Raw genomic sequence first — 21,211 nt, 5'->3', positions numbered from 1 at the left:
CGGATTTTGAACTTTGATTCCATAGAACGACAACCACAGGCCATTTCTGCTTGGGAAGAAGGTTTCGATAACAACTCACCCACTACACCGGAAAATGACCCGCAGATTATCGATTCGTCGGTAATCGGAATGCGAATAGATACCACCCACAGAACAGGAAGAAACTGAACGTAACAATCGAGTACCTACGTACCAACGTTGCTAATTATTTTTGGCTTATAAGAGTGGGTTTGTCGTTGTTGGTCAGTGCAACAACAACAATGTTATGCAAACTGTGACGATAATAGAATCAGAACATGTGATTTAGAAAATCTAGTTTCATTGAAAGACTCCAGGATGAAACAATATTTCGTAAGTAGAATTAGGAAATCCAACATCTGATTGTAATCGAATGTGAACCTTTCATCCTGCCTTTGGTCAATGATTGTGCAACATTATATTTATACCGCCCAGAGATCATTCCGTTGTCCATGAGCTTTGCATTAAGAGCGTCAGTACCACGGCAACGATGGTTAGCTGGCGCGTGTAGGTTCATTAAACCTCGCGTCTTCCACGTATCTATTAGTGGGATATTAACTAGCGAACCCGGAGGCTAGAGACAGTCGTCACCGCAGAAGAGCTGGGATTACACAATTCCGTGCTTACTGGTGTCACGTTGTATTGCTATTATGTCTGGTCTTGATTACGTTGAGTATTGTTGATACAACTGAAAATCAGAAAACTGGACAGCGGAAAAATATTTTACTTGCGTTCTGCGGACATAGGTTAGTATATTTTCAGATGTTGTCATGTTCATCTCAGTTTGAGCTGCATCGACAATATCACGGTCCACTGTATACGTGCGTGACTATTAAGAATATCCAGAGACCGTTGTCACGTTTGTAGCTTCCAATCGAGTTGGTCGGTGATGTTTTGATAAAAATATATACATCATGTGTTTTTTTTTCTCCCACTTATAGAGGAAGATTTTCTGCCAATCGTCGATTCCAAGGAAAAAGAAAAGGAAGAAGAATGTCAAGAAGAAATAAAACAAGAACGAAAGCTGTTGACCCTAGACCTATTACGATTTCTGGGAAACATCGTTACCAAACTTTGTCGCGAATTGGACAATCGTTCAGACTCAATCAAGCTGAGTTCCCAAAATTCATGATGCTGTATGAGTTAATTGGAAGAAAATTAAAAACTTCATTAATTTATTCTTTCAAACTTGCCAGTTTTAATTTCAATGGAAGAATTTACATGCACTGATGTTAGCTGACATGCCATATCATTGTCCCTGTTCCTTCTTCTTTGGCTCTACATTCTAACTGGAATTCGTCCTGCTTTTCAAATTAGTATTCTATTAGCATTTCTTCAGTTATTAGTTGAAAACTTTCCTATGCCCGCTCTTGAATGAGTATGTACAATGTATACACTATGCCTAGGGAGCCGAGAATGTTTCCCACTCAAAAACATCGTTTACCGGACCAAGAATTGAACTCGTCATTTCCGGATTGGCAATGCATGTCATAAAATTAAGACGTGTAATAAAATTAATAACTTAACGGCGTAACATCTGCGTATCTCATTATTGATTTTTTTTTGATAGCCGCACATTGTGTGACACTTTCGATAATCAAGAAAAATTGTTGGAATCAAGTGGTAAAATTAAATGCCAAAGTGCAATTCATTGTTATAGTTTTATCAAAGTGTACAGTTTATAGTTAGATAGATTGTAAAAAAATAAATGAATATTTTCATAGCGGTAGTTTTGATATTTAATATTTTTGTATTAGTCGACTACTGCTAGAATTGATCTATATAATACCACACGTTAATCCATCGCAAAACATTCCAAATAATTCTTACATTCCACACTTCCATTGGCGCATTTTATTTTTATTTTTGCTAATCCAAATCTTTACAATCTCGAATCAATCTGCATCTTGCACTGCACATTCATTTTTTGCTCTTATGTCGTTTTATAGATTGAAAAATTTATAATTTGTTATCACTTATTATAGCTATTTCAATAGTAGTTGAATGATTGTAACACCAAATTATAGATGTTATGTACATTAAATGTGAATTGAATGATTGATTTTATTCATTGATATTAGATGTGTAGAATGCATTCCAATTAGATTAGATAAAGCTGTCCAAAAATATTCTATCACCCTTTCCTTTGATGTTATTGTGTATATCTGTATCATTAGACGATCTGGAAGTAGAGTTTGTCAATAGTCTCCAGTCGACGCAGCAGGAGATGATGACGAAACTGGCGGTGATCGATTCGGATGGTCAGCTGGTGGCAGGCGTCTCTAATGGTACACCTATTGGAGCAGTTAACGGCGAAGAGGGCATAACCGACGCCCGACAAACGGAACCGAAGAAAAAGGAGTCCCGCAAATGGAAGAACTGGGGCTGGAAAAGCAATATGAATACCACGCCGAAGCAAACTAGCATCGAGGAGGAGGGTGAGTCACCCAAGAAATCCTGCTCGTCCAAACACTCAAGTCCGGCCGAATCGCCCAAGCACAAGATACTGGGCTCTACGAAAGGGGCACCGGATACGGATTCGAACAGCATATCTCCTGCTTCATTGAGGCGGAAAAAGTTTCTCACCAGCAAGAACCAATCGCCGGTCAATCGGTCGGAGGCTCGCGCCAGTGCTGGAGCTCGTTTGTACGAGGAACTGGACGGCTTGCAGGACTCGGACGATGAACTGCAAGCGCTGATTGTCAATGGACGTCCAGCCACAATACATCTCATTCAACCTTCGACGATACCCGGTCTGTATTGAGAATGAAGTCGCACCACGCTTTCAAATCAAGGGCTTCTGCTAAACAAGTAAATATTTAAAAATTGAACCTAATGATAGGAACACTATTGTTACGAATAGCACCTTCACGGGGTTGTTCGGCGAAATAGTTGGTAAAACATAAACGAGCTAATAGTAGCAAATGAAACCTTAGAATCTCAGAACGCATATTTCACCTAAGACAGCAACAAAGCTAGAGTCACGAAACAATAACAAAAACAACGATGATTGCAGTAACAGTTCCATTCATCGGGAGACAGATAAACAACTGCCACTGATTTCAATAGCATAGACTTGGCGCCCACCCGCAAAGTACATCCCACGCTACTTGGCACATACGCATTTGGCAGTTGGAACACCAACACGGACAGAATCTACAACCTACAGGCGAATTTGTCGTAGATAAACGGCGTCACATCTCTCAGGTATAGAGTTTACTGAAATAAAACTGTGTTGAATCAATTTATTTTCATTTTACATGCTCTTTTGATCTGCGAGCGCCTGAGAACACGCTTTATTTTTGTTGTTCGCTTCGATTTTGTTCATCATTTTTGTATTGTTACATTGTAGGTGTTTTAACAAAAAAAATCGAAGCATGAAAGGAGTAGTGTTTCAAATATCGATCATTGAACATGTGACTCATGTGTATAAAATCTGACTGAACTAAAAGAATGTTTTCGATTTTGAAAAAAAACACTATTTTGCTCCACGCGTGACAAAATATTTGCTTTTTGTGACATATTTATTACCGTCTTCGGGAATAATTACTGGTATACGAATAACTTTTGTTTTCTGAATACTTTTGATGAATACTTTTTGTTTTCTGAAAATTCCTGATTTTTGAAAATTCCTGATGAACTTTTATTTGAAAAAACTTCTTATTTTGGAATTTCTTCTAGATTTGTTTCAGCTACTCTTCTAGGAATTCCTCCGACAATTTCTTCAGAAAGTCCATCAAGAATTTATCCAAAAAATCCTCCTGGAACTTAAACCAGGAACTCCATCAAGATTTTCTTCAGGAATTACTTTAGGAAATTTTCCAGGAAATCCTTTGGGAACTCCTTCGGATACTCACACAAAAATTCCATCGAAAATTCTTCCTGAAAAAGGAACTTCCCGGAGTAGTTCTTGGAGGAATTTTCTGCAGAACATCTTGAAAACTTTCTGTGGGAATTCCGAAACCATATCCCGGGGAATTCTTGAAGAAATTTTCGAGGGAACTTTTAAAGGGATTTCTGGAGGAATTTGTGGAGGAGTTCTTGAAATAATTTCCGAGGAAATTCTAGACGGATTTTTTGGAAGAATTCCTAAAAGAAAAAGCGGTAAATTTTCGGAAGAATATTTGGAGAAATAGGCAAATGAGCTTTCAGACAAATTTGTCAAGAAATTTCCGGGAGAATTCCCGAAGTTAAAAATATCTGAACAATTTTCCGGGAGACTTCTTGGAGGAATGTTCGGAAGGGTTCCAGGGGCGTGAAATTTTGATAAATCATGATTTCTTGAATCCAACACGATGGATTTTATTTATTATCAGACTAAGGCCGGAGTGGCCTGTGCTGCACATAAAAGTATTCTTTATTCAGCTCGGTCCATGGCTGCACTTCGCCAACCACGCAGTCTGCGGAGGGTCCGCAAATCGTCCTGCACCTGATCGATCCACCTTGCCCGCTGTGCACCTCGCCTTTTTGTTCCCGTCGGATCGTTGTCGAGAACCATTTTCACCGGATTACTGTCCGACAATCTGGCTACGTGCCCGGCCCACCGCAGTCTTTCGATTTTCGCAGTGTGTACGATGGATGGTTTCCCAGCAGCTCATGCAACTCGTGGTTCATTCGCCTCCTCCACGTACCGTCCGCCTAGAGATGTCATAAAATCCCGATTAATCGATTAGTAACTAATCGATTACTCTCGATTCTTGTCGATTATTGAATCGATTAATCATTGGATAGTAATCGATGCAAAATTAATCGATTATCACAACGATGAATCGATTAATCGAAATAATCAATTAATTTTCGACATCCTTATGATGTCGTAAAATCCTGAATAATCGATTAGTAACTAATCGATTACTCACGATTCCTCTCGATTATTGAATCGATTAATCGTTGGGTAATAATCGATTCAAAATTAATCGATTATCACAACGATGAATCGATTAATCGAAGTAATCGATTAATTTGCGACATCTCTACGTCCGCCATCTGCACCCCACCATAGATGGTACGCAGCACTTTCCTTTCGAAAACTCCCAGTGCACGTTGGTCCTCCACGAGCATCGTACAGGTCTCATGCCCGTAGAGAACTACCGGTCTTATAAGCGTTTTGTAGATAGTCAGTTTGTTACGACGGCGAACTCTATTCGATCGGAGCGTCTTACGGAGTCCAAAGTACGTACGATTTCCAGCCACTATGCGCCTCCGAATTTCTCTGCTGGTATCGTTATCGGCGGTCACCAGTGAGCCCAAGTACACGAATTCTTCAACCACCTCGATTTCGTCACCACCGATAGAAACTCGTGGTGGGTGGCTTACATTGACCTCTCTTGAGCCTCTTCCTATCATGTACTTCGTCTTCGACGTATTAATGACTAGTCCAATCCGTTTAGCTTCGCTTTTCAGTCTGATGTAGGCTTCCTCCATCCTCTCAAAGTTACGTGCCATGATATCAATGCCGTCGACAAAACCAAATAACTGGACGGACTTCGTAAAAATCGTACCACTCGTGTCAATCCCTGCCCTTCGTATTACTCCCTCCAAAGCGATGTTGAATAGCAGACACGAAAGACCATCACATTGCCGTAACCCTCTACGCGTTTCGAAGGGACCTGAAACTCGAACTACGCAGATCACCAGATCCATCGTCGCCTTGATCAACCGTATCAGTTTATCCGGAAATCCGTTTTCGTGCATTAGCTGCCATAGCTGGTCCCGATCGATTGTATCATATGCGGCTTTGAAGTCGATAAATAGATGATGTGTGGGCACGTTGTATTCGCGGCATTTCTGCAATACCTGACGTATGGCGAACACCTAGTCTGTGGTAGAGCGTTCACTCATAAATCCCGCCTGGTACTGCCCCACGAACTCTCTTGCAATTGGTGTTAGTCGGCGGCATAAAATTTGGGAGAGTACCTTGTAGGAGGCGTTCAGCAATGTGATTGCGCGGTAGTTGCTACAATCCAGCTCATCGCCCTTTTTGTAGATGGGACACACGACACCTTCCATCCACTCCTGCGGCAGAACCTCATCCTCCCAAACCTTGGTAATCACCCAGTGCAACGCTCTAACCAGTGCCTCACCACCGTGTTTAAACAGCTCTCCTGGTAGTTGGTCAACTCCAGAGGCTTTGTTGTTTTTCAGCCGGCCGATCTCCTCCTGGATTTCCTGGAGATTCGGAGCCGGAAGTCGCATGTCCTGCGCGCGTGCTCCTAGGTTCATTACCATACCGCCACCGTTGTCTGCCATATCGCCATTCAGGCGCTCTTCGTAGTGCTGCCGCCACCTTTGGATCACCTCACGCTCGTTCGTAAGAAGGTTCCCGTTTATGTCCTTACACATATCGGGCTGTGGTACGTGGCCCTTACGTGAACGGTTCAACTTCTCATAGAACTTTCGTGCGTTATTAGCGCGGTACAGTTCCTCCATCTCTTCACGGTCTCGATCTTCCTGCTGGCGCTTTTTCCTCCGGAAAATCGAGTTTTGTCTGTTCCGCGCCCGTTTGTATCGTGCCTCGTTCGCCCTTGTGCGGTGTTGCAGCAATCTCGCCCATGCTGTATTCTTGTCCTCAACTAACTGCTCACATTCGCCGTCATACCAGTCGTTTCACTGATCCGGAGCCACCGTGCCTAGTGCAGCGGTTGCGGTGCTTCCAATGGCGGATCGAATATCTCTCCAGCCATCTTCAAGAGATGCTGCGCCTAGCTGCTCTTCCGTTGGGAGTGCCACTTCCAGCTGCTGCGCGTAGTCTTGGCTAGCCTACCGTCTTGTAGCCGCCCAATGTTTAGCCGCGGCGGACGACTCCGACGCGTGTTGATCACCGTCGAGAGTTTTGAGTGCAGGCATACTGCAACGAGGTAGTGGTCGGATTCAATATTCGCACTGCGGTAAGTGCGGACATTCGTGATGTCGGAGAAGAATTTACCGTCGATTAGAACGTGGTCGATTTGGTTTTCCGTTACTTGATTAGGTGATTTCCATGTGGCCTTGTGAATATTCTTGCGGGGGAAGAAAGTGCTTCGGACTACCATTCCGCGGGAGGCTAAAAAGTTTATGCACCAATCACGCGTTGGCGCATCTTGCCCAGCACTATGAAGACGGTTCCCAGCTCGTTGGTGGTGCTACAGCTTTGGTAGAAGGTAGCCGCTCGATGCCCGCTTTTCCACACTTTCTGTCCTGTCCAGCAGATTTCCTGCAGCGCTACGACATCAAAGTTGCGGGGATGTAATTCATCGTAGATTATCCTGTCACAACCTGCGAAGCCTAGCGACTTGCAGTGTCATGTTCCAAGCTTCCAATCGTGATCCTTGTCGCCTAGGTCATTGCCAATTGTATCGAGTTGTATTATCTTCTAAGTCGTTCGTAATAGTTGTTTTTAACCCTTTCCCGCCCACGACTTTGTTTAGAGATTTCACGAGGAAGGAATCATCTTTAAGAAAAATGCTAGAACAAAAGTTATTTGGCATACCTTAAATGGAAAACGAAAAAATTTTTTGATTGTAAATTTGTTCATTTATTGTTTTCAATAGTTCGACTATTTTTAGTCAAATTGATTATAATTGCAGTCTAATGGAACCATAAAGATGTGTCCAATATTCTTTTTGTTGTTGAAACAATTCGATGAAGGTTAGAAGGTGCAAAATTTGATGGTGCACCACAGACACCATGGGCGGGAGAGGGTTAAAGGCGGCTTATTGGACCTGGGCAAACCTCCTGTCTGGTAGGAAGGCCATCGTGTCAGGGCTGTTTACCCGATCAAGAATGCCTAACAAAATTATAACAAGGGGAGTTATTTATTTCAGAAAAATATTGTAACAAAATGTGTTATAAATTTTGCTGGTTAGTTGTTAAAATAACAAAAATTATATCAAAAATACCTCTAGCCATAACACAATTAAAACAGAGGTTGATACCTTCATATCAACATTATATCTAACGTTGATATAATTTTTCTGTACAAAAATCTACTTTCAAGGTAATTGCCTACATCATGGATAGAAAGCTGGTACGCTACCACAACGGATTTCCATCCATAATGTAGGCAATTAACTTTGTTCCAGCTATGCATAAATATCGAGCGGGTTCAAGTTATATTGAAGGTGATTACCTCCGATTTTGTTTCCAATGTCTACAAAAAATGTAGGCAATTATTTTGTGAAAATAATCATAACTAATGTTGTTTTAATTTTGATATGGAATAAAACTGGCCGAAGACACATTTTTATCGAATTATCTATTTATAACACACGTTGTTTTAAATAACAACCATTGATATAATTGAGATATAATTTTGTTATGCATTCCTGATCGGGTAGCGTCCCACCTAACACCAGGACTTGGGCTTGAGCGCTTTGAGCGGCACACGGTTGCTTTGGCGGAGCCTACTTGCGGATTCATGCAGCTTTTTATAGAGGTTTAACAGGGCCCACTGTCAAACCCCACCACATCCTATGCAGGCGCCTATGCAACACGATGGATTTTAGTTATGAAAATTATGAAAATACACCAAGAATATATAACCATCATGATTTCATGATTTATTTTCGCGTAACGCATCCAATGCGTTACGATTTGGTTGTTGAGATCGAAAAATTAAGAAAAAAGTTCAACAGGGGATTTGAACTCGAGTACACCGAGTGAGAGTCCTGAAATCATGAATTTTAGTCATGATTTCATGAACTGACATGATTCATGATTTCATGATTACTTATTCATGATTGTGGGTATGCATTTGTTTCCGTGTGAAAGTGCTGGGAAAGGAGACGTGGATATTTCTAAGGGAAATCCTAAGTGAATTGCTGAAGAAATCACCAAGAAAATGGGTGAATTTTTGGGCATATGCGAAAGAATTAACGGAGAAATACTTGGCAATAATTTAAGATGAATGTTTGGAGAATTTTTTGAGAGAACTCACGAAATAAAATCTGAAGAAATTTGGCTGCATTCTAGTAAAATTGTTGGAGGAACATCCGGAAAATTTCTGGAAGAACTTCCGGAAGAATTTGTGGAGTAGCTTCCGGAGGAATTTCTTATTTCGTATTTCCTTATTCCGAAGAGTAACTTCCCGATGAATTTCTGGAGGACCTTCCGGAGGAACTTCCGGTGGAATTTCCGGAGGAATTGCTGAAGGAGCTTACGGAGGAATGTCTGGAAAAACTTTCTTAAGATTTTTTGGAGAAACCTCTGGAGGATTTTTTGAAGGTACTAACGGAGGATTTTTCAGAGGAATTCCTGGAAAAACTTCCGGAGGAATTCCTGGTGGAACTTCCGGAGGACATTCTGGAGGAACTTCCGGAGAAATTCCTGGTGGAACTTCCGGAGGAATTTCTGTAGGAGCTTCCGTAGGAATTCCTGGAGGACCTTCCAGAGGAACTGCTGGAGGAACTTCTGGATGAATTTCTTAAGAATTTCAAAAGGAACTTCTGGAGGATTTTTTGAAGGAACTAACTGAGGAACTTCCAGAGGATCTTTCGGAGGAATTCCTGGAGGAACTTCAGCATGAACTGTAGGAGGATCGTCCGGAGGAATTCCTGGGGAATCTCCTGAAGCAACTTCCGGAGAAACTCCTGGTAGAACTTCCAGTGGAACTCCTGGAGTGGCTTCATAATTTCCTCGGGAAACACTTCGAATTCTCGAGAAATTATTCGTAATTCCCTAGGAAATCGCTTCGAAATTTTCTCGAGTGACGCGTCGAACTTCCTTAGGAAACGCTTCGGCGGTGTTACACCAAAATCTATCGGTAGCGTGGCGGTGCACAGCTCTACTCCCGGAATCGAAATTTAACCCGACGAATGGGCCATATATGTTTTAGATTGGCTGTGAACATCACAGAAGCGAGATAGGTCCCCACTGTCTTCAGCAAAATTGTTTACCAGGATGTCGGCTTTGGAGCAAAAATATCAAGTTTGACTATACCCTAAAGACCCAGATATACAAAACCTTGGAAAGATTTCGCTTCAGAGAGCATGCAAATGAATCTGACATGTTTGAATCACATTGTTTGATAGATCTGAATACTGATCTGATTAATTTTCAGGACTACGAGATGCTCAAGGTACTCCAAAATGTTCTCGAGCTCAGCCCACGGTATCTACCGGATCAACCAAGGTTTTTGCAATGTTCTCATAACCTCATCATCGGTATTTACCCAATCCAGTGTAATAAGCATATGACCCTAATTTCCATGAGCATGGCATCCAATGTCCAAGGTGCTCATGAATCAGTTTTGAGTCAAGATGCACAATGACAATGAGGTTAACTTGTGATTCGTTTTTTTTTGTCGGGGCTTAGAGGCACTGGCGTTCACAGACTTGGATAATCAAGTAGTTCAATCGTTACGGTTTCCAGGACGTTTTGGTGAACCTAGTTAGGTTCTGGTTTGTAGTAGCTTGTTTGAATAACAATTGAAGTCATGTCAACTCAATGGACCTACTGGGAAAACATATCATACACCATTCATAAGTTGGTTCGTTGGACAGATCACATAATCCGAGCTCCAAAAAGGGTCTATAATAAAGTCGATCATCTATGATTCGCTATGTGGAATAGAAGTTCCTTGGAAAATTGTTCGAAAGGACCATAAGAGCAACCGTGAAAATATTATTAGTATGGCATCATTTGCTTCCACGAGTCGATATCGAGTCGTAGAACATCGAATCCTAGAGGGCCCATCGTAGCTTATGAAAATAATGAATGAAATCGTATCAGCTCAGTGAATCTGATGTGATGTTTAGCGCTTAACGGATACATCGTTCAGGACTTGGTTGATCGGGTAGATTGCACGTTCTGAAACCCTGGCCTGTTTGATAACCATAAAGACCTGTACCGTGGAGGTACCATATTCTGCGCATTTAAGAAAATTTTGAAATAAAATCGTTGTTATCGAGAAACTATAATGATTTATGAATACCTTTATGTAGTACTTGTGTAACTATAATCCACAGAAGACTATGAATCATTAAAATTTTGAATCAATTGACTAAGAACATTATTATTAATCGATTTGTGGATTGCCATATGGTTCCTAATTCTGCGCACATATTTTGAAATGTTCCTTATTCTGCGCACAATGTTCCTAATTCTGCGCACAATAATAAACACTCACTTTGGGTTTTTTTTGTTTCATGAAATGGTTTTGAACATTTATACAAATATTTCATTACTTTTGCATGTTTTTAGTACCATGTATGTTTCCTAAAGTCTATCTGACTACAACGTTTTACCGTTCTTGTACGCTAAGTATACGAAAAAACGTCTACTCCAAAACGAACTTTCATATAAGACCAGGCAAATTAGACCCAAACCCAGTTGACTCAGCTGTGATGAATTGAGATGATGCCTGTGTGTGCGTGTATGTGTGTATGATGTATGTGCACAAAGATCTTTTACATTTTTCAAGTCTATTATCCGATTGCTCGCCGTCGCCACAAGTTGCTTTCGACCCGGGATTCATTTTTGCCGGGGATCCTGGCTTTCGACGATCCATTTTTTCCGTTAGACAACTTTCCAGATCGGTTATTGTGTTCATGCCAATGGTCAAGTCACTGTTTTGCCTTGTTTACTAAAGTTCGCCATTGATAAAAGGCAATTTTTTATTCCGACCAAATCCGATATTTATATGGAATGGAAATAAATGTAATCCAACGCGAATAATAAGACCAGTCTTACATAAATGCTAATGTTGCCCAAAGTGCTATTTTCTCAAATATCGAAATGCCAGTCCGACTTAGGAAATCTCCGAGTGGGCAATTATGTCGATTTTTCAGGGAAAATTATACGTACTAGGGTACTAGTCACGTGATATACACATTAAGATTAGATACCTCGAAGTTTAAAAAACGCTCAGTGGAGATGTGCTGCGCAAGGCCAAGTAGCAGATATCCCTTGTCTCTTTACGGATAATCTATCTACGCATTTTTTTTTGCCCTTCTTGTTTTATTCCAGCATTTTAAAATATGTTTCCTTGCCAAAACAGTTGCTACGTTCTATTTGGGGTGACAAGCCAGGCTTATTGTACCTATGCATTCCGCGCGCACAATTAGGAACAGAAAGTAAATTTTGTGCCATATTCTGCGCAACATAAAATGTTTTCTATAAGATAGAGATTACACTTTGAGAGCCGATTTTCATCATATTAAAGCAACAAATGATCTGCTTTTGCACTTCGCTTTAAAAAAATGAGTCCAAATCTTTTTTTTGCTCAATTTTGAGAAAAATTTGTTTATGTGCATTTTAGCGCTGCTGCTAATGGAGGCCATTTTTTGACATTTTCGATTTTACCGATTTTGTTTTTCTTCATATTCCCTTTATCAACGCTAATTTATTACTTTATTATCTGCCCATGACAACAATAAATTCCCAACTTTTTGATGACGTGTAAGTAAATTTAATAATAACAGTAAAGAAAATTTTAAAAAATGTTTTAGTGTCAAAGTGCGCAGAATTAGGAGCCGCGCAGAATAAGGCACGCTCACGGTAGTTGTTTGTAAGAGTGTTGTGTGAAATCTTATTGGCACAATGGAGCTGCTGGGCTGCTCTAATGTGAACGTGTACTATACACATGTGACTATACACATACACATTTGACTTTTGACTATGCGTCCAATTTGGGAATCTCGAGCTCATTCAGTAGCCGCTAGGTTGCGAAGGCCGACGGAGGTCCTTCGTAGCTTAGTTGGTTAAAGCACCAGTCTAGCATACTGAGGGTCGTGGGTTCGAGTCCCATCGAAGGGAAAGTAGTTACCTCCAATACATTTTTCAAATCAATATCTTCCACATAATGTACATATTCACATATGAGTTTTCACAACATTGTAAATTAATGTCCAAGTCGGGTGGTTTAATCCCCGGAAAAAGGTTATTAACTTTGATTGAACTGGAGCTGCTGGGATGTTTTTAGATGCAGTAAATTGAGCTTTCTGAACGATTCACAGGCTTTTTACTAAATGAACAAAAATGCGAGTGTTTCAATTATGCGATTAGGGGTGTAGTAGCTAGTAAACATAATGAGTGAAATTCTATCAGGTCAATAGACCTGCTGGGATGTTTAGCAATGCACGGATCGCATGTTCTGAACTCCTGAACTGGACGTCTTAGCCCTAACCTCGCGTTTTGGGTGACACAAATGTCAATTTATTGGTGATTAGCACGTCTCAAAAACATAATTTTATGCGTGTTGCAACTAAACAAGGTCGAAAAATTGGTATTTGCGTCCTGTCGCTTGCTTTTGGAGTTATGTGCGCCTATACGCGTGATGTAGTTCAGAAATTGGATACAGCCGCGATTCACCTTAAATCTAATCGCATTTTCAAAGGCACACTACTCAATACGGAAGCACACACACAACTGTAAATCCTGTAATGCTCAGTCGCAGAATTCGTGAAATATTAAAAATGACAGTTGTGCGTTGCTTCCGTATTGAGCGTATTGAGTAGTGTGTCTTTGAAAACGCGAACGAATTTAGTTTTGGATTCCGAGGTGAGTAATTATTTATACATTTCAAATAAATTATTAAATAATTTTAGTTGAATGTCTTCAACTATGGTTCACTTAGACAGTTGTTAAACATTTCATTTTACGTCGCGATTTTTCATGCATTTTCTTAACCGACTGGCATGTATATGGGCAAGTCTAAGTCTGCCATATTCTGGATGGACAAAATTTATGTTCTGGGAGATTCAAGGACGTGGTTTACTTTTTATCATTAACTAGCGCCAAAAACCCAGCTTTTCCCGGGTAAACTATTTGCAGCACCGCACTCTAGATCAATTTCCGTACTATTGTTTTTTCTCCTCAACCACTGACCCAAAGTTATAGTCCAAGTTCACCAGCTTTTTGGATATACGAACCTTACGGATCCCAAAACGAATCAATAGGGAGGGACTTTTTGCAAATCGGTGAAGCCGTTCTTGAATTAAATCGTCAGGAAGCGAATTTAAACTCATTTTTATTTATATATACAGATAGATGGATAATGATTATTGGGTTGCCGCTCTTTTCTTTTTGCTTGTTCGTGCAGCTATGTACCATTTTGAGTGGTATTGTTTAGCATTCCTACATTTTTTTTTTACTTATTTGCTAATTAGGTATCTAATACATGCATTCATCTCTAAGACTAGGTGTTCCGTGTTTTCTTAACACATTTTCAATTATCATGAATACATTTCACTTGCCTCTGGCAGTTAGGATTTTTCCTCTGGTTGAATTGAGCCATGTAGGAATTACAATGCTTTAAACTTGTCATAAGACGAGTTTGTACAATCCCATTGAATTCCACCACTTAATTGTATCTTGACAGATACGTATTTCGACCTCAACCTCAGATATGCGATTACTGTTGAGGTCGAAATACGTATCTGTCAAGATACAATTAAGTGGTGGAATTCAATGGGATTGTACATTTGTACAAACTCGTCTTATGACAAGTGAAGACATTCCACTAAAAAGCTCAAAATAATTTTCTTAACAAAATGCTTTAAACTTAAACTAAACTTAACCTAATTTATACTAAGGGTACAAGGAGCTAATCGTTGCAATAATTTTTGTCTTAAATTGGAAATTATTTTATTGGACATTTGTTGCAATGTCTCAACATTAGAAATTCTTTTGAGTTCATTCTGACGTGAATCGCATATTTGTACCATATGAATAGGAAATCCAGCAAAAATGGGACAGATATGCGATTCACGGCATGGATGGGGCAAGATGGGTCACCTAAGCCAGGGGTATAAAATAACAAAAATTTCACTTTTTATTTCATTTTCAGTCATTAAAGTAGAAGTTTATTTTCATTTTATTCATAAAATACTGGGGTAAGATGTGTCATCTTTCAATTTTGCAATCAATATTGTTTTTATTCCCAATATTAAATTACACACAGACAAATGAAAAAGACATCGGACGTCTTTCTCAGTGCTCGCAGCCGTCACCCTTTTTTGCTTCAATAATCATACCTAGCTTTGTTGCAAAATCTCAAGCAAAATCTGAAATTGGAGATAGCGTGGAATATGGAGCACGCATATTATTAGCGTAAGAAGGAAGACGTAAAAAAAAATGCAAAATATCATTATGTTAAAATACAATAAAAAACGAAAACTTCAAATAAATTTCATGCTTTAACATCAGGGCTTAAAAATCCAAAGAACTGACAAGAAGCCGGTCAAGATTGCTTCACCTAGTCAAAGTTATATTCAAGCCGTTATATTCAACGACGTTTGACTATGAGCCAGCACCATCCTGATTTATATTTCCTAACACCTGAACAATCGGACAAGATCGGAGTAGATAGTTTTAGCATGAGATTCAGAAGCACATAACAGTCAGGCAATTTCACAGACCATTTCTTGTACATATATGGATTCCAGATTTTTCCTTGAAAGACTTCGGATATCTGGTTCCTCAATCAAGTTATTGGTTCATAATGAAATATACCCTCAGGATATTCATCGAAAGGAAATTTGGTGAGCTTAATCCAATATATATTTTAACAATTTATACTTGATATTGATTATGAAACCATTATATAAAACCATCAGGGCACCCGATTGAAGCGATTTGGATAGGAAGAGTGGAATCGCCAACTTCATATTGTTAACATCTCGTGGATAAAGGGCGGGCTCTTCTCCCCATCTATTGGGTCAATCTTTTAATGAACAAATTAACACCATTATGCGCAAAAGTAGCCTTAAAACCATTAAAGCTGCAATGAAACATATGTTTTAATACGAACAATGCTGTTCAGTATGTGTTGACCCATCTTGCCCCATTTGCAAGTTCATGCTAGAATGTCTATTATTCGATCAAATTAATTTATTTCAACGTAATCAGTACAACACCACCTACATTACTTATGATTCTTTAACTATATTACTAAAAATGTTTGAATTTTACGTTGCTCGATGAGATTACACGTTTTATAAAAACTGTGTTTCGCATAAGAAAGAATGCTGAAAAATATTTTTACTTGTCATACTCTACCAATTTTATCATCAAATCGACCCTGACCCATCTTACCCCGTAATCTACCTTGCCCCACCTTACTCTACCACGGAAGCAACTTCAGAATCCTTTTCAAAATTTTATTTTGAATCCTCTGTAGTGCCTTCTTTCTGGCAGCAACTAGTCCATTAGGGTGCCAATGGAATGTATGGGAAAAAAATTGTCATCGTATTTCAAAAAACGACATTGCTAACAAGTTTCATTACCCCAAAATATGACCCCATGCAAAATTTGATCTCAATCGGACATGATTTAGGGGTGCCTAAAATTCACCAAAGTTTTGACATTTTTATCCATGAAAATTTTCCCAAAAATGACTTAAAAATGCATGAAACGTCGAGATATGAGATCTGAGATGGTGGCTGTAGATCGAGATTCCATCAAAACTACGCAGAGATATAGCTTTTTCCGTAAAAACGATTCCGGGAACATGATGAAATGATAACAGATTAAAATAATGCAAATATGAATATCATAATTCATGGCTTTGCGACACGATGATTACAGAAACATATCCAGAATGATAGTGTCCACTGTCACCCTTATAGTTCCAAGGGCCTTCATGTGGGGCCGGTTTTGGCACCAGCTGGAACCATGCGATATATTTAATTGCTTATTTTGGGTGATTGGTACGTACGTAGTTAGTACTAAATATCGACAATTAACTTTCCTTGGCGAAAACTTGCTATTATTTGAGGTCAACGAGCCTTGTGTGTTTGCCTGGCTTTTATATGTCGCAAAATAGCCCGTCGATACTTCCGAAGCTTTGTTATCATGCATTAAACGAAATAAAAACAAAAACATTATACGACAAGCAGAAGAAAAAATGCATTTTTAACATACCTTTGGAAAACCCGGAACGTCAGCGGACTTGGTAGTCATATGGCTACTGCTTCTGCCTCATACGCAGGAGGTCGTGGGTTCAATCCCAGGTCCGTTCCATTCTCCTACTTTGTATCTTTCTCTATATTTCTCATGTTCTAGCAATCACTAAAACTGGAAATGGATTTCCATACCGTTTCCATTACTATTCCTATACCTTCAACTTGAGTATTCTAACAGTAATCTGCTAGAATTGGATATGAACTATAGAGCTCGTTTCCTACTTCCAATTAGAAATTCCATCAGTTGCTTTCTCCTATCTATCACATTGGCAGCTCGTTAACCAAGACGGACCTCTGCCTCTCGAACCTAACCCAAAAATTTCAACAAATTCCGCATGAACTCGTGGCAAGTGCAGAGGTATATTCGGCTTGCAGTGGGCGAGTGATTGCATCATCATTTCCTCCCCCTTCCCTACATTGACTTGTATTCTGGCGTGGCAGGCGCCTGTATGACCTAACAAATGAGATCACCAGTACTTGTACATTGAAGATGTGAGTTAGTCCCAAGCAAACATCTGTTGGTTCCCTGTGCAAGAACAGCTGATCTGATAATGGAGTAGCAACTACGAGCAGTCAATCAAGCTCAAGCTCAAGCTCAAGCTACCTTTGGAAAACCCAGAACGTCTCTGGTGGCCGAAGGCTAATCTGAAGTTTTGCATGAGGACAGGACGGTTTCATCAAAATCGGATCATTCTATGCGAAGTTATGCTGATTTGAACTTCGACTAAATGTTGCCTATCTCTACCTTTTTACCTAACCCCTGTATTTGCTACATTTGGCTTGAATGCCTTCAATGTGATGTTTTAAAGTTAGTTTTTTATCTAGCGGAATCCTAAATATTTAGCTTCGCTAGACCAAATGATTAGAACCCCATTCATAGTGACAATATGTTTGCTAGAAGGTTTCAAATAAGTAGTTCTCGGCTTATGTGGGAAAATTAAAAGCTGAATTTTGGAAGCATTCAGGGAAATTTTCCATTTTTGTAAGTGAGTGGAAAAATATCCAAACTTTTTTGCAATCTACTACAAATGACACGAAGGCTTCGCCATTTGACTGAAAGGCCCGTGTCAAAGATTTTTGACACCCTGGTGGTAAATCAGGTAAGTCAGAAGTAAAATTGTTATACAATATGGGCCCCAGTATGCTGCCTTGGGTTACACCAGCTCTTAAAGGTAATCTATCAGATTTCGAATTCTGACAGTTTACCTGCAGTAAGCGATCTGCAGAGCGATCTGATAAATAATTTTGGATCAGTTTTCTTATGTACAGAGAAAATTAAAATTCATCAATTTTACAATCAAACGTTCAAGCATTCCTACAATGTTTCCGACGGTTCTTTCTCTTCACATTTTAAAGAAACAAAATTCAAACCCGTGTTACTTACAATCAGTTCTCAGCATATCTCAAGATATAAATCCTAGAGTATTTCCACGTTTCAATCAACACAAGTCACCACCCACCATTCATCGCATGGTGTGCCGTGCCGAGCATCTGCTGGTGAAACGTGTACTGAGGAATAAAATTCTCTACAAACACCAATCAATGTGTCCCCTTCCTCAGACAATTGAAAGCATTGGATGACAATCGGTATGAATGAAAGCCACCGAACGTGGTTCCGGATCCATTCAACTGATACCTACTGTGTTTCGCTTTTTACTATTTATTTGTTGCTTTTGTTATTTCTATGTCTGAAAATGTGGCATGTTTTCTTATTTCTTTTAAGTATGTACGTGATTTTCACTTACTAAGCGTCTTGTCAGTTTTTCTTAATTGTTGATTGTTTGTAGGTTTTGATATTGGTGGGCATTCTGGTCGTTTGATGAGAAAAATTTACTTTATACATTCAATACAACCAATTACTCACATGTAGACTAAATGGTAGAGGAAGAGAGAATAGCAAAAGGACATTTCGGCCCTAAATATCTTTTTGTTATTCTCACATAATCATCGTGCTTGTGTTAATGAAACAAATAATAAATATGATTGGAAAACTAATAGTTATTTTTTTACATTTGGATAAAAATTTAACGATGTTGCGTTGCGAGACAGAACGTCATGCTATATCAAGAAAAGCGAACGCATGGTGCTTTGTTTTTTCAGACAATTTCGCTAGTGGAGTTATAGCCTTAATCTATTACAACTTTATTGTACAAGAAAGGCAGAAATGCAATTGTTTTTGGATTTTTGCTGCGGTCCAATTATACATATTTGACCAATATTCAAAATGAATTGACTATCGGTGAGAAGGTAATTCATTATTGTGGACCCATGAACCTTTTCTTAAATGCAAAAACTCACATAATTGAAAATCAATATCCCATTGGGGACGCCATCGTGATATTCGCTAGCCATAGCGTATGGACAGAGTCCTTTTATGTGATTACATATTTTGCTCACCGACACGCGAATTCTAAGGAGCATCGTATTTGACCCCCTTTGTCGTCGAATGGTACGTACAATGGAACTCAGAAGGATATTATTTGCTGCATGGCTAATGATTCGATTTCCTCGGAAATGTTAAGAGTTTGCATTTTGTTGCAGTTGCTTTGCAGAAATAATGATATGAGCTTAAGGGGTAAGAACTTCATTACGAACAATTGAAGAATGTTCTTACATTGTTCATTTCCATCCACCTGTTATCTACGGTTTATCCCCCGAGTGAATTCCGTTAGACGAGCAACACTGTAAATAATACAATCACTCTGTCCTAATAAGTGTAATGCACAAAACTGATTGATGAATGTGGACCCTCCAAACGGCGATGATAACAGAATTTCTCATTTTCTTTTCTTTGTTTCGCACAAATTAGACGATATTCCTATTCAAGGCCCCACCAAGGAGGAGAACGGCCAGCTGAGCAGTATTAATGAGGAGAGTGAAAGCGGCGGCGACGGGCCCAAATCCGGCCCCGGCAAGGTGAAAGACTCCAAAACCCACAAGGTTCTGGTGGGCTTCATGAAGCTGAAAGAAAAAGACAAAGACAAGGACGACGGCGGTGGAGGTGGATTGGGTGGCGTGGGTACTAAGAAATCTTCCGGAGGCATAAAGGAGAAGCTGGCCGGTAAGCAGTCGCTCCAGATGCAGCAGCAAACCAGTGCCGAGCTCATCGAAACGGAACGGGCCAGCCCACAGACGATGGCCAAGCGGAAGAGCAATAGTATTGATATTATTAGCAGTATGCCGACGACGGGCGGGGAATTGGGGGTGGGGGTGGTGAAGCAATCGGTGCCGTTGTCGAACGGGGGTGTGATGATGGGGACGGACGATAAAGTTGGGAGTGCTGGCGGCATGGATGGGTTGGATGTCGTGGATCGAAACGGGGGAGGAGCAAATCCGCTCGAGGTGGGCGAATCGTTCGACTCGGGCAACGAGATGAGCCTCAATAACAATATCACCAACAATAACAACCTGGACAAATCCGCACTGGACATTAAAAGTCACGGCAGTATACAAGTTAGTCAAGTTTAAGATTTACCAGATATGAAAATGTGTTAACGTAGTTTTGTAATATTTGTTTATGTTATTTTGCTTTTGCGTTATTTACGATTAGTTTTATAAATGGTACACTGTGCTGCGGTATTTGGTTGGTGTAATGTTTGCTAGTATGAGACTCATTATGTTGTTTTTATGGAATATAAGGACCTTCCACAAGTATATTGGTTTTATCTTTAGTTGCATTTCTATAGAAACGTAATTTTTCAGTTTATTGCGCTAAATTATAATTAAAGTTTCTACTATGTATTGGTTTTATCAAATCACCGCAAACTATGAAGGTTTATTATTCGAAATGGTCTCCTATTGTTCAACAGGAACAAAAGTTTCTCCACTTGTCTTCCACCATCCATGTTTGTTTGTTGTAGACGTTACTATTGACTCATTACTGAAACAGTGAGTTGTTTTGTTTTTAATATGTGAAGGAATTAAGAAGAAGAACGAAAGTAACAGTACTCCGATAGGACATATCACTCTTATCCTATAATTTAACGCATTTTTATTTCAACCAACAGCATATGCCTAAGACATTTATATCATTCAATCAATCGATATTAAAAAGTTTTTTTTATGCTTTCGCATGCAATCAGAGTTGTGGTGAGTCATACAACGTTTTGATGCGACAGCAGTAGAACTATGGGTATACAGAATTTCTATCATAATCAAAATGTATTGAAATTTTAAATGACTTTTACGTTATCTATGCAAATATTGGAAATTTTAGCGTCATATCATTTTGCGACTATTACTTTTCAAATTTTCTCGGTGCAACCATTGGTCGCTGAATGAAAAAAAAAATCTCATATTTTGTTCACTACTTT

At 39.6% G+C, this 21,211-nt stretch overlaps 1 protein-coding gene and 1 non-coding gene across 2 annotated transcripts in view; both read left to right on the top strand.

Moving 5' to 3' along the window:
• LOC134218459 (hyccin-like) overlaps window positions 1-20,663 on the top strand; it is an 83,753-nt gene extending 63,090 nt beyond the window's left edge. The window contains 2 exon segments of the mRNA XM_062697468.1: window positions 2,196-2,771; window positions 19,708-20,663. Of these exon segments, the coding sequence (XP_062553452.1) occupies window positions 2,196-2,771; window positions 19,708-20,366 (1,235 nt within the window). The 3' untranslated portion in view covers window positions 20,367-20,663.
• Window positions 12,677-12,751, top strand: Trnaa-agc (transfer RNA alanine (anticodon AGC)). The gene has a single exon. It is a non-coding gene; the product is annotated as a tRNA-Ala (tRNA).
• Window positions 20,664-21,211: the final 548 nt, after the last annotated feature.

Source organism: Armigeres subalbatus, chromosome 2 (genome assembly GCF_024139115.2).
Source record: "Armigeres subalbatus isolate Guangzhou_Male chromosome 2, GZ_Asu_2, whole genome shotgun sequence".
In the NCBI taxonomy this organism is placed as follows: Eukaryota; Metazoa; Arthropoda; class Insecta; order Diptera; family Culicidae; genus Armigeres; species Armigeres subalbatus.
Note: the sequence above shows the minus strand (reverse complement) of the source record. Positions and strands in the feature narration are given on the sequence as shown.